Genomic DNA, 14408 nt, shown 5'->3' on the forward strand with positions numbered 1-14408 from the left:
TTCGCATGCGGTGTTGTTTTTGAATATCGCATGCGGTTGAAGTTGCGTTGATCGATAAGCTCAAGATCGATTGTCACATGCCCCATCATTGCGTTGATCATCTTTTCGTTCTTGATTGATGGGCGTAATGCAACGTAGATGCATTGTTTATTTTATCTTTGAGCCATGAACACATGCGATGACTGATTTCCTGCAAAACAGAATTGAAACATTCCATTCTACAATCGCAATGGTGTTAGTGGGTGTATTGATGACATTTTATAATTTTCGCATTTCTTAGCAAATTTATATACCATCGACGCAACTTTTCTTTCTTTTAGCACCAATATCTAAATACAACAGTATAAATAACTTGTATTTCTACAAGTTATCATATCCCCAAATTTAGATTTATGATTGTCCTCAAGCATATCTTCAACTAAGGTAATATTGTTCAATTCTTATCATAACTTTGTGTCAATTGGTTCCTCCGAATGCTCCACCTAGACAACATTACTCGACAACGCAATTTTCTTCTATCCTTGATAATTCATAAACATGCCCTACTTTATTCTTTTATACAACAAGTATCTACTCAAAAATTCCCTTATTGTTTTGAGAAGAATGTTTACCTCTTCTTGCAAAAACAACTTGGTACGACTTGAATGCGGTGGTCTGATTTGCGTTGTTTTAGTAGAGACTATTGATCATGATTACACCCTTCTTTTTGGCTTGTTCTCACGGATGTCATGCGAACATCCAACTACGGTTGTGTGCCAATCTCAACTTTAACTCTTGATTTTAAGCTAAGTTTTACTTTTACTGGTCAGAGAAGTTGTCTCTTATATTCTTATTTTTCTCTCTCATTTTTTTTTCTTTTCATATTGCGTCATTCTTGGAAACCCACCTTCGTTTTGGCTTGCTCCAACGGCTGTCATGCGAACATCCAACTACGAGCAGGTTCTTTTCATGTCTTAACTCTTATCAGGTTGAGATTTTTTTTCCTTTACGCTGACATTGGAGTTAGTATGATTTTTTTTTATATTGTTCATTTTTTTTTTTTACAATAGCGAACGCATTTTCTAAGGATAAGCGCATTCATTTGATCGCATCTGCTAAGACCTACCACACCACTAAATTTAGAGATGTACAAGGTCCTCATTGCGTTGTTTTTGACAGAATAGACAAAACACTTAGTCAAAATTTTGAAAAGAAGGTTTGAGTAGAGTCTTGAAGTATAAAAGGTAAAGCAGTGCTATTGCTACAAATTATCTAAGTGTTAGTCAGAAAATACAAAGTGTGTGAAATGTTGCTAAGGGTATGCATATAACTCATCATTGCAACACAATTAATAACGCAAAATAGAAGATAAAGAACATCACAATTATTGACAAAGGATGATAAGAGAAGAGGCTAATGCATATAGAAAGAATGGCTACTCAGTTGTATTAAAACTAACTAAGTATACAAAGAATTACAAATAACGCAATACAAAATTTGAGCTTGTACAAAGAATCAAGAAATAGCTTCTATACATAAAAATAATGAATCAAATTTAATCTTTGTATGTTATTCAGATAGGTGCGAGATTAAAGATTAACACAATGGCTCCATTAACGCAAATGCATATTTGCAGAGGACGGGCAACAACGCATGTATCAGTGCAACACACCCCTCAACACAATGCATTTCTGGAGGACGGGCACACAGTATTTCTACTGGTGCAACACTACCTCAACATAGTGCATTTTCGCTAAGGACAGGCGAAAAATGCATACGTGTGCAACACACCCCTCAGCATAATGCATTTGTGTAAGATGGACGAAAAATGTAACTTATCAGTACATGATGCACCCATCATTGCAATGCATACCAATTTCTTTTTTCTTTTTAATTCATCAACAACACAAGTCGACAAGACTTTGCGATGTTCATTTTCTTTTTATTCAGTCATTCACAAAGCTTTAAAAACCACGCAACTAGGAACTTAAACAAAGCATATAAATAACATAATTGAATTAAACTGAAGGTAAACTCATAAAGTAGTAAAGGCTATTCTACTAAATAGTAACTAAAGCAATGCAGAAAACCATAAAGGAAAGCTTTAAAGAAAGTGATTAAACATAGCTATAGGGATGTTGATTGAAACAAGGTTTTCAAAGTTACCGCAATAGCATCCCCGCAAACGGTCAATCCTGCTTGCCTAAGTCGATGGTCTCCATGCGTCGTTCCACATCGCCACCGTAGTAAGGCTTAATTCATTGACCATTGACTTTAAATGTGTTGCTTTCATTTTCAGTTGTCAGTACCACTGCGCCGTGGGGAAAGATAGTCTTGATGCGGAATGGCCCAGACCAGCATGACTTCAACTTCCCTGGAAACAATCGCAAACGCGCATTAAACAGAAGTACCTGTTGACCCTCGAAGAATGTCCCATTGCTTATTCGGTCATCATGACACTTCTTGGTTCTCTCCTTATAGAGCTTGGAATTTTCGTAAGCGTTCATTCGCCACTCGACCAGCTCGTTCAACTACAGCTTCCGAACTTTCCCCCCGTTTGCTAGATCAAAGTTCAGCTTTTTGCTTGTCCACATTGCCTTGTGTTCCAACTCGAGAGGTAGATGGCAACCTTTTCTGAAGACCACAACATATGGGGACATGCCAATTGGAGTTTTGAAGGCAGTCCTATATGCCCACAATGCTTCATCGAGCTTGGGTGACCAATCTTTCCTGGAGGTAGTGACTACCTTCTCCAAGATAGTCTTGATCTCTCTGTTAGAAATTTTTGTCTACTCATTGGTTTGTGGGTGATATGCGGTTGATGAAATATGAACCTTCATCGTTGATTAAGGCACAAAGAGTTCCATATTGGGTGAAGTTATTTTTCTTGAAAAACTTCGCTACTCATTGGCCCTCCAAAATATCCTCCATAAAGAGACTCATGACAAAGCTACAAAATGTGCTTTACCTCATGCTCAGAGACGCATCGACGGAGAATATGATCAGGTCCAAGTCGATACAAGAAGGGGTCATCCCATAAATAAAACTTGACTTCATGTCTTAGCTTCTTCTTCTGTTGGTATGTATAGTCTTCTGGTACTTGACCGCAAACTGTGAAGTTTACAATGTCCGCATACCATGGAAGATTAACGCATACCGACATCAGCAGCTCGTCAGGGAATCTTTCTTCAATATCTTTTTCATTCTTCTGAACCTCACAATTTTCTAACCTTGACAAATGATATGCGACTTGGTTCCTGGTGCCCTTTCGATCCTTAATCTCTAGGTCAAATTCTTGCAGGAGTAACACTCACCTTATTAGTCTTGGTTTGCATCCTTTTTCGTCATAAGATATTTGATCGCGGAATGATTAGTATACACCACAACATTGGTTCCAATTAGATACTATCAAAATTTCCCCAGTGCAAATACCACTGTGAGCATTTCTTTTTTCGTGGTTGTATAATTTTCCTGCACATCATTCAACATCTTGCTAGCATAATAGATAGGATGCAAAACCTTATCCTTGTGCTGGCTCAAGACTACGCCCACTGCATATCCACTAGTATCACACATCAACGCAAATGGTTGCGTCCAATCCCGGCGCAATCAGAATAGGTGCAGTGATGAGTGCATTTTTCACTGTGTGAAATACTTCAGCGCATGCGTCATCAAAATCATATTCACAGTCAATCTCGAGGAGTGCACTTAGGGGCCTTGCGATCTGAGAAAATTTGCTGATAAATCTTCGATAAAACCCCGCATATCCCAGAAAATTCGCAAGCGTTTTCACATTGACTGGTGGTGGTAACTTGGAAACTGCGTCAATTTTTGCTTGATCAACTTCCAACCATTCCTTTAATATCTTGTGACCTAGCACGATTCCTTCTTTAACCATGAAATGGCATTTCTCCTAGTTTAGAACAAGATTAGTTTCAATGCATCTTTTCAAGACTTTTTCAAGATTTGATAAACAAGAGTAATACGTATTGCCAAAAACTGAAAAGTCATCCATAAATACCTCGATTAACTCCTCCAAGTAATCTGAAAATATTTCCATCATACATCGTTGGAAGGTAGGTGCATTACAGAGTCCAAACGGCATGTGACGGAATGTAAATGTGTCGAATGGTCACGTGAAAGTTGTTTTATCTTGATCTTTCAACGCAATTGCAATTTGGTTGTACCCTGAGTAGCCGTCAAGAAAATAAAAGAATTCATTCCCCATAAGTCGATCTAACATTTGATCAATAAACGGGAGTGGAAAGTGTCCTTCTTCGTGGCCAGATTTAATTTGCGGTAATCTATACAAATTTTCCACCCCGTAGTTGTCCTTGTAGGAATTAACTCATTATTACTGTTGGTGACGACTATCATTCCCCCTTTCTTTGGAACGCATTGCATTAGGCTTACGCAGCTGCTATCAGATATAGGGTAAATGACGCCCACATCAAGCCACTTCACTATCTCTTTCTTTACAACCTCCCTAATGGTAGGGTTCAATCGATGTTGCCTTTCTATAGACCATGTTTTTCCTTCATCCAAACGAATCTTGTGCATGCAATACGAGGAACTGATCCCTCGAATGTCTACCAAGGTCCATCCCAAAGCTTTGGCGTTGTTTTTCAGGATCTGGATAAGTGCATCCTCCTTCTCTTTGCCCAACGAGCAGATATAATAATCGGTAAAGTGCTATTGCTCCCTAAATACACATATTTGAGGTGCACTGACAACGACTTCAACTCTAACATGGGTGGTTCTTCTAAAGATGGCTTAGTACGTTGCATTGTTCGTTCAGATAACTTGAGTGTTTCAAAGCCTGACTCAGTTTGTATTGCGACGCAATTTTCCTCCCACATTGCGCCAATCCGAAAGTCCTCTTCCTTCAATTCTTCTTGATGCTCGTGCCAATGATCTTCCTGCAGTTCTTCAACATATTGACAATTTTCCATATCACTCGGGTACTTCAACACATTGAGAACGTTGTATTTAACTTGCTGATCGTCGACCCTTATGGTAAGCTCTCCTTTCTGCACATCGATCAGTGCTCGCTCTGTTCCAAGAAATGGGCGACCCAAGATGATAGGCACCTCGATGTCAGCTTCATAATCTAATATGATAAAGTCAGCAGGGAAGATAAACTTATCTACTTGCATAAGTACATTCTCTATTTTGCCCTCTGGATGAGTTATTGATCTATCGGCCAATTGTAATGTAACTGTGGTGGGTATTGCATTTCCGATATTTAACTTTTTGAAGATTGACAAGGGCATTAAGTTTATACTCTCCCCTAAATCACACAGCACATTCCCAACATCTTTTCCCCCTATTGAACAGGGAAATGTGAAACTCCCGGGATCTTTCATTTTGGTGGGGATATTATTCTGAAACAACACACTACATTCATATGTTAACGCAACAATTTCATTCTCCCCGATCTTCCTTTTGTTGGCAAGTATGTCCTTGAGGAATTTCACATAGCTCGGCATCTGTTCCAACGCTTCTATCAAGGGAATGTTAATATGTAATTGTCGGAGAACATCTAGGAACCTCTTGAATTGTTTGCTGTCATCTTTCTTTCTCAGCTTGGACGGAAAAGGTGAGGGATCTCGTCGTACTTCCTGTTCAATTGGTTGTTCATTAAGGTCCTTTGCTTGCTGTGTTTTAGGAGCTGTGTTCAATTGGTTGTTCATTAACATCCTGTGCAGTTATAAAATTAAATTCAACATTTTTGTTTTAATTGAGGACTTTTTGTCAATTCTGAAATTTAGTGTGTTTAAAGGAAAATTTTGGATTTTTATGTCGCATAAATAGGAATGATATTATGTGGTCGCCTTATTTGTGTGTGTGTCATTTTGTCATCGCATAAATAAGAATAGAGGCTTATGTGTAGGTCCTATAGACTTATCGCATATATCTCATGCGTTCTAGCCTTAGAAGCCGTGGCATTCACACCGAGAGGTGGTTTACTGTTGTATGCATGTTGTATGATTGCATAGCATGAACGCATCCTAGGAAGTGTTAGCCGAAACTTTTCTCAACCCGTTCACCGCATACTCGTCGCATCTTCCATTTTATCAACTCTTTTCAAACTCCACAGCATTTGTTTAATTTTCATTACTACAAACAAAAACCTTAACAACTATTGATTTATTTGGTTAATACAAAGTTTTCCTAAAAATTACCAACGCAACTTGTTTTCCCCAGTCCCTGAGTTTGACCCTTGACTTACCAGGAACTCAGTGGGGTTTACACTTAGATTCTACTGAGAAAACTTGAGTGCTCAATGTAATTTCATCATCGTATTTTCTCCATAATTTCACATCATAAAATAACGCATCAGTTGTGGAGGTGAAGAATCCTCAAAGAGTGTCTGCTCATGCTCTCATCTGTGATCACAAGGATCTGCCCTAAGGCAGAAGCTCAGATACCTTAAATTTGGGTAGAAGGCTCTATTTATAGGGCTTAAACACTGACAGCATTGGTGGTCCTGCTTTGAATCACTACCACTTCTGAAGCGGTAGGTGAAATGTCAACATCATCTTATATTTTTTATACTCCCAAGGTATGCGTTCATGCTTGTTTCTCCTAAAGTATCAACGCATTCCACTCACTTTGTGATCCTATCACGGTTATCACTCTATAATTGCGGCATTCCATGCACGAACTGGTCTTCATGAAGATCAACGCATGCGATCATCTTTGCGTTGGTCTGAGATCAACGCATGCGATCGATTGCTGTGATTGCTACAAAAGTAGATATTTTGATGTCGTATAACGCATGATATAGGGTTAACGAGGATTTTTAGTGGTTATCTATGAAGACTCTCTTTTCACACGAATTCTTAGTATTATCAACGCATATTATGCTTGTTAGCCCTCATAATTCTAAGTAAAAGGCAACACTAGCTTGTATTAAAGTGGCATAAACTACCTTTACGGCCTCTCCACAGCTCAAAAGGCATTTCATAAACACTCTTTAAGAGAACGTTGTTCAAAACGTAACATGCAGTCTCCACTGCAAATCCCGAAAATGATTCTGGAAGATGAGCATAACTGATCATAGACCGAACCATGTCCAACATGGTTCCATATGATAAAAAGCCCCAGGGCCAACTTTTTGCTTCCGAACCTTTTGGTAAGAAAATGAGCAAAAACGGACCCAGGGGTTAAGAACAATGAAAAACTGCTGAGGTGACTCGCCCTGCCACGAGGCCCAATTTTTGTGCACGAACCATCCATCACGAAAAAGCACGAAAACGAACCTAGGGGTTAAGAACTATGAAAAAAGGCGTGTGCCAAATGGTTTTGTGAACGGAGCTCGTTTGGTGCCCCAAACGGCCCCCAGGGCAACGTGGGGGTGTCGAAATGACTTGCTAGGGTGTCGCTAGGAACTACTAGGGTGTCGCCATGCGCTGCTGGGGTATCGCGGGGCTGCCACGGGGCCCAATTTTTGTGCGCGAACGTTCCGTACAAAAGAGCACAAAAACGGACCCAGGGGTTAAGAACTATGAAAAAAAGTCTGGTGCTACATGGTTTTAGGGACAGACCTCGTTTGGTGCCCCAAATGGTCCCCAGGGCCCTGGGGCCAACTTTTTGCTTCCGAACATTCCGGCAAGAAAATGCACGAAAAAAAACCCAGGGGTTAAGAACGATGAAAAACTGCTGAGGTATCGCACCCTGCCACGGAGCCCAATTTTTGTGCACGAACCATCCGTCACGAAAAAGCACCAGGGGTTAAGAACTATGAAAAAAAGGCGTGTGCCAGATGGTTTTGCGAATGGAGCTCGTTTGGTGCCCCCAATGGCCCCCGGGGCACCGTGGGGTTGTCGCAGGGGCTCGTTGGGGTGTCGCCAGGCACTGTTGGAGTGTCGCCAGGCACTGCTGGGGTGTCGGGGGCTACCATGGGGCCCCATTTTTGTGCGCGAACATTCCGAAAAGGGACCCAGGGGTTAAGAACTATGAAAAAAAACAAAAAGGGACCCAGGGGTTAAGAACTATGAAAAAAGGTCGGGTGCCAGACGGTTTTGGGGACAAACCTCGTTTGGTGCCTCAAATGGTCCCCAGGGCCCCGGGGCCCACTTTTTGCTCCCGAACCTTCTGGCATGAAAATGCGCAAAAACGAACCATGTGGTTAAGAATGATGAAAAAAAGCCATGTGCCAGATGGTTTTGGGAACGGAGCTCGTTTGGTGCCCTAAACGGCCCTTGAGGCCTCGCAGGTGTGTCGTGGGGCCTTGCTGGGGTGTCGCTAGGCACTGTTGGGGTGTCGCCATGCACTGCTGGGGTGTCGCAAGGCTACTACGGGGCCTAATTTTTGGGTGCGAATCTTCTATTATGAAAAAGCACGAAAACAGACCCAGGGGTTAAGAACTATGAAAAAAAGCTGTGTGCTAGATAGTTTTGCGAACAGAGCTCGTTTTGTGCCCTAAACGACCCCTGAGACCCCGTGAGGATGTCGCGGTGCCTTGCTGGGGTGTCACTAGGCACTGCTGAAGTGTCGTCATGCACTACTGTAGTGTCACGAGGCTGCCACGGGGCACAATTTTTGTACGCGAACCTTCCGTCATGAAAAACTGCGAAAATGGACCCAGGGGTGAAGAACTATGAAAGAAAAGCCGTGTGTCATACGGTTTTCGAGACAGACCTCTTTTGGTACCCCAAACGGCCCTCGGGGACCCGGGGTCCACTTTTTGCTCCCGAACCTTCCAACACGAAAATACATAAAAACGGACCCAGGGGTTAAGATCGATGAAAAAAGTCATGTGCCAGACAGTTTTGGGAACAGAACTCGTTTGGTGCCTTAAACGGTCCCCGGGTCCCCGCAGGTTGTGTCGTGAGGCCATTTTTTGTGCACAAACCTTTCAGAGCGAAAAAGTGCGAAAATGGACCCAGGGGATAAGAATGATGATAAATGGTCGTGTGCCAAACGGTTTTGCGAATGAAGCACGTTTGGTGCCCCAAACGACCCCCGGGGCTATGGGGCCCACTTTTTGCTCCCAAATCTTTGGGCCCGAAAATGTGCAAAAACGGAACCAGGTGTCAAGAACGATGAAAAAAAGACGTGTGCTAGACAATTTTGGGAACGGAGCACGTTTGGTGCCCCAAACGGCCTCTGGGGCCCTGTGGGCTGCTCCGGGAGGCTGTTTTTTGTGTGCAAACCTTTCAGAGAAAAAAATTGCGAAAACGGACTCAGAGGTTAAGAATGATGATAAAAAGTCGTGTGCCAGATGGTTTTGCAAATGGAGCTCGTTTGGTGCCCCAAACGGCCCCTGGGGCCATGGGGCCACTTTTTGCTCCCGAACCTTCCGGTACGAAAATGCACGAAAACGGACCAAGTGGTTAAAAACTTTGAAAAAAGGCATGTGCCAAATCGTTTTATGAACAGAGCTCGTTTGTTGCCCAAATGGCCCACGAGGCCTCATGGGGTTGTTGCGGTACCTTGTTGGGGTGTCGTTAGGCACTCTTGGGGTGTCACCATGCACTGATGGGGTGTCGCGGGGTTGCTGATGCTTTATTTCATAAGGTGGAATTATGGATGAAATGAGATGATGGAAATGCGTTGAGCACTTAAGTTTTCTTAGTGTAATCCAAGTGTAAACCCCACTGAGTTTCCTGGTGAGTCCGGGGTCGAACTCAGGGACTTGGGAAAATAGGTTGCGGTGAAAATTTTCAAGAAAACCTTGCAGTATCTGGTAACTCAAATACTGATCGGTTTTGTTTGTTGTGGTGATGAAACAAATAAATGCGACGAATTTGAGAAAAGTTTGATTGTGTGATAGATGCACTGAATATGCGGATGAACGGGTTGAGAAGATCTTTAGCTAGCATTACTTAGGAATGCATCAGACTATGCGATCATGCTACACCCATGCACAGCAAGTCATTTTCCAATGCAACTGTGGTGCTCCTAAGTCTAGGACGCATGTGTTGAATGCAAAAGTGTCCATAGAGCTTATTCCTATGTCTCTACTCTTTTCCTATGCGATGATGCAAGATGCATAAAGGCAAGGTGAACGCACACAATCATATCCTATCTCTTTAATAGCAAACAATGCTTATTCCTAAGCTCTTATTTCTTGATTATGTGTTCTAATCTGACTCTCTCGAGCCTAGATTCTAACCTGGCTTTTTCAAGCCTAGATCCTATTCTTAGACCCCCCTCCCGAGTATCTCTAATGGATGAATGAAGCATACATAATACAAGATAATTGCATAGAATGAATATCCCCAGTTAAGCTATCTAACTGCTTCTCAACCCATTCAACAGATTTAGCTACTCATGCGTAAATAACAGAGAGTGAAAAAATATAGAGAAGTAAATTCCATTTTTATAAATGAGTTTGAATACAAAATAACAATGGAAGATAAAGGTAGAGAGCCCGGTAGCAATCCCTTGGTGACCGAGGCTTTTACGCTGGCAATCTCTATTTGGTACAAAATATATTTCTGCTTCCATAGAAGCTGGCCCTCTCTCCGATCTTGAAGCTTTTGGCACTCTCCCGAGCTCACCGGAATGATCTATCGGCACAACCTCCTTCCCTCGCTTCCCCCTTAAAATAAAATAAAATCTAAGAATAGAGCTAAACTATGAACAGAACTTGTGAACTCGTGAGCAGGTGAGCAAGTGAACCCCTTTTCTGAAGGATGCCTTTGATATTTATAAAGCTCCAGGGTGAACAGATGGGATGGATTTAATTCCCTGAAAGATTCGCCGAATATTTGTCACCGAAAAGCTGAATGTACTTGTTATCTACCGATTTTCAACATAATTCAGATTTGACCGTCATCAGCTTTCTGTCCCATCGTGATTAATTATGCCTTTCACCCAGATACGCCCACCAAGTTGTGCCGACTCTATGCGGAAATCCTTCTTGAGCAGATGTTTGCGAACACAAATCACCACAAAGTCTTGCGGTAATGTTGCGCTCGTCCGTTGATTTCTTGTGATTGCTCTTTTCGCCTTGTGTCAATGCATATTCTGCATAGATATATAAAAATCAACTGTTTCTATGCGATGAATGCATGCGACCGCAATGTTATGAATTTAATGCTTTTTATGGACGCAATCTAACATATTTTGTCAATGCAAGCCCACATTGTTTAAGAACTTAGCACTACAATAACATGCATTTCTCCCCGTTATCACACCCCCAAATTTAAACAATGCTTGTTCTCAAGCATAAGCTAAAGATTTCCTTTTGCAAGTCGACCGCAATTCTCTTTTCCTAGATTTCTCAAGGATACTTCATTTAAATCCTATATACCAAAATTTCCTTAAGTCTTATTCAAGTCTACTCTGAAAATATTTATAAGACCTAGGGACCGCAAGCTTAACCTTCAAAAGGACTTTACTAAATTCTGGGACATCGCATGATTTATTTCAAAAAGAAAACTTTTTCACCGGGGTGTCAAATGATTTTTATCCTTGCATATTTCTTGACATTATTATTTTTTTTCTGACTTTGCGCTGATCCAAATGCCTTGCCTTCGTTTTGTTTTGCCCTCACGTGTGTCATGTGGACATCCAACTACGAGCAATGCGCTCTTTCTCAGACTAAACTCATACCTACTTGGCAGTGGAGTTGCAGTCATTTATTTATTGCATTGATCCTAGCGACTTACTTTCGTTTTGGGTTGCCCCATATGTGTCATGCGGACATCCAACTACGGGTAAGTGCCTTTCACAACTTAACTCTTATCAACATGGGTTTCCCTATTGCGTTGACAGCGGAGTTGTTATTCACAAAGTTTTCCTCTTTTCTTTTCTTTTTTTTTTTTTTTCAAAATAGCAAGGTCGAAAATAAATACCTCACCCCCAAATTTAAAATATGGCAATGTCCTCATTACCAAAAGATTGAAACAAGTCATGTGATGTTCTCAGAAAGCTTCGTAAAGAGAGTTTGAAAGAAAGCTAGCAGACCCTTAACTTCTAGAAATATTTCATGAGGTGACTATCTTAAAATTAAGTTGACTCTAGTATATACGAAAGAATAGAAACATGTGTTTCATCATTGAAATCATAATTGGCAAAGAGAAATCATGCGGTGACTTACTAAATTTATTGATATGAAATGATTACGGTAATCAAAGAGAATGCGGTGATAAAACTTTCAAAATCAAAATGCGATGCGATAGTGCGAAATTTGAAATAAAGTGAAAGAAAATACAACCCCCCAAATTTGCATTGTCACTCACATTGTTCATTATTGCATCCTACTTTGCGGCGATCTTCCTCCTTTGGATTATGGTGACGAAGTGAAGTTACGTCTTCGTATAGTACCTCCGCAATCGTGTACCTTGATCGTTTACAAAGAAACATCGAGAGGGTCAAATGAAAAAAAATTAACAAAAAATTTTCTTGGCCCTTTTTTTTAGAAAGAAGTAATAAGTAAAATTCAGATAGATAAATGATGATTAAAGTGTCGAAGAAATGAGAGTTAAGAACCAAACAAAGGATACTCCAGAAGGCTTGGGCCACTCCATTTTTCTCTATTCTAGGATTTTTCAAGTCTACAAAGGTCTTTTCTTGCTAAAAATCACCCCCGCAATATGCCTCAACTTGCTGCCCATTAACCTTAAATGCACGGCTCCCGTCTTCAGTAATCAGCTCCACCGCACCATGTTGGAATATTTCTTTAATGATGAAAGATCTGGACCAACGGGATTTTAACTTGTCAGGAAAGAGCCGTAGCTGTGAATTGAAGAGCAAGACCTTCTATCCTACATGGAGATTTTTACCGCATATGTATTTGTCGTGCCAGCACTTTGTGAGCTTTTTATAGAGCTTTGCATTCTCATACGCATTAATCCTCCATTCCTCAAACTCGACCAGTTGAAGTTTTCTCGCTTCTCCTGCTTTCTTCAAATCGAATTTTAGCTTCTTCACTGCCTACAGTGCTTTGTATTCCAACTCTAGAGGCAAATGACACAAGGGTTAAAAAAGATGAAAAAAAGTTGTGTGTTAGGAACGGATAACATTTAGTGCCCCAAACAGCGCCCAGGGCCCCGGGGGCTGCGCCAGGAAGCCGTTTTTTGTGTGCGAACCTTCCGGAGTGAAAAAGCGGGAAAACGGACCAGGGGTTTAAGAGTAATGATAAAAAGTCGTGTGCCAGACAGTTTTACGAATGGAGCTCATTTGGTGCCCCAAACGGACGCCATGGCCGTGGGGCCCACTTCTTGCTCCCGAACCTTCTGGCACGAAAATGCGCAAAAATGGACCCAGGGGTTTGGAATGATGAAAAAAGAGTTGTGTTCCCGACGGTTTTGGGAACGGAGCTCGTTTGGTGGCCCAAACGGCCCCCGGGGCCCTGCGGGCTGCGTCAGGTGGCCGTTTTTTGTACACAAACCTTTCGGAGTGAAAAAGTGCAAAAAGGGACCCATGTGTTAAGAATGATGAGAAATAGTCGTGTGCCTGACGATTTTACGAACGAAGCTCGTTTGGTGCCTCAAACGGCCCCCGGGGCCGTGGGGCCCACTTTTTGCTCCCGAACCTTCCAGCGCGAAAATGCGAGAAAACGGATAAGGGTTAAGAACTATGAAAAAAAGTGTGTGCCAGATGGTTTTGCAAATAGAACTCGTTTTGTGCCCAAACGGCGCCTAGGGCCCCGCAGGGTTGTCACGGTGCCTTGCTGGGGTGTCGCAGGGCCTCGCTGGGGTGTCACTAGGAATTTTTGTGTGCGATACGGACCCAGGGGTTAAGAATTATGAAAAAAAGTCGTGTGCCAAACAGTTTTGGGGACAGAGCTCGTTTGGTGCCCCAGACGGACCTGATAATGGGCAGAAATGCACGTTATCATAGTGCTAAGTTCTTAAACAATGTTGGCTTGCATTGATAAAATATGTTAAATTGCGTCCAAAAAGCATTAAGTTTATTATATTGCGTCTGCATGCCTTCATCGCAGGGAACAGTTTATTTTTGTGTTTTTATGCAGAATATGCATTGACACAAGGCAAAAATTGCGATCATAGGAAATCATTTGTCAAGCGCAGTTTTACCGCAAAGATTTGCGGTGATCGTGTTCAAAAATATTTGCCCGAGAAGGATTGCCCAACTTGGTCAGTGCAACGTGGTGGGCGCATCTGGGTGAAAGGCTAATTAATCATGATGGGACAGAAAGCTGGTGACAGTTCAATCCGAATTAAGTTGACAGCTGCTAACGACACAAGTACATTAAGCTTTTCGGTGACAAATATTCGGCGCATCAGTTAGGAAAATTGATGAGGTGTACCTGGGGCCGAGAGTTGGGACATGATTCTGTATTCTATAATATAGTTCTGGAATTCTAAGTCCATATACTCTCCACCATGATGAGATCGTAGTGTTTTTATCTTCTTACCTAACAAGTTTTCAACTTCAACCTTATACTCCTTGAACTTGTCAAGGGCTTCAGACTTATGTTGCATTAGGTATAAATACCCGTATCTTGA

At 41.7% G+C, this 14408-nt stretch overlaps 1 protein-coding gene across 1 annotated transcript; it reads right to left on the bottom strand.

Annotated features, from left to right (window-relative positions):
* Positions 1-4604: 4604 nt before the first annotated feature.
* LOC150038133 (uncharacterized) lies at positions 4605-5672 on the bottom strand. The gene has a single exon (XM_090311151.1). The coding sequence runs from the start codon at positions 5670-5672 to the stop codon at positions 4605-4607; it is 1068 nt and encodes a 355-aa protein (XP_090167277.1).
* Positions 5673-14408: the final 8736 nt, after the last annotated feature.

The sequence above is a fragment of the Benincasa hispida genome, chromosome 2 (assembly GCF_027475165.1).
Source record: "Benincasa hispida cultivar pf3 chromosome 2, pf3_genome.v1.1, whole genome shotgun sequence".
Classification (NCBI taxonomy): domain Eukaryota; kingdom Viridiplantae; phylum Streptophyta; class Magnoliopsida; order Cucurbitales; family Cucurbitaceae; genus Benincasa; species Benincasa hispida.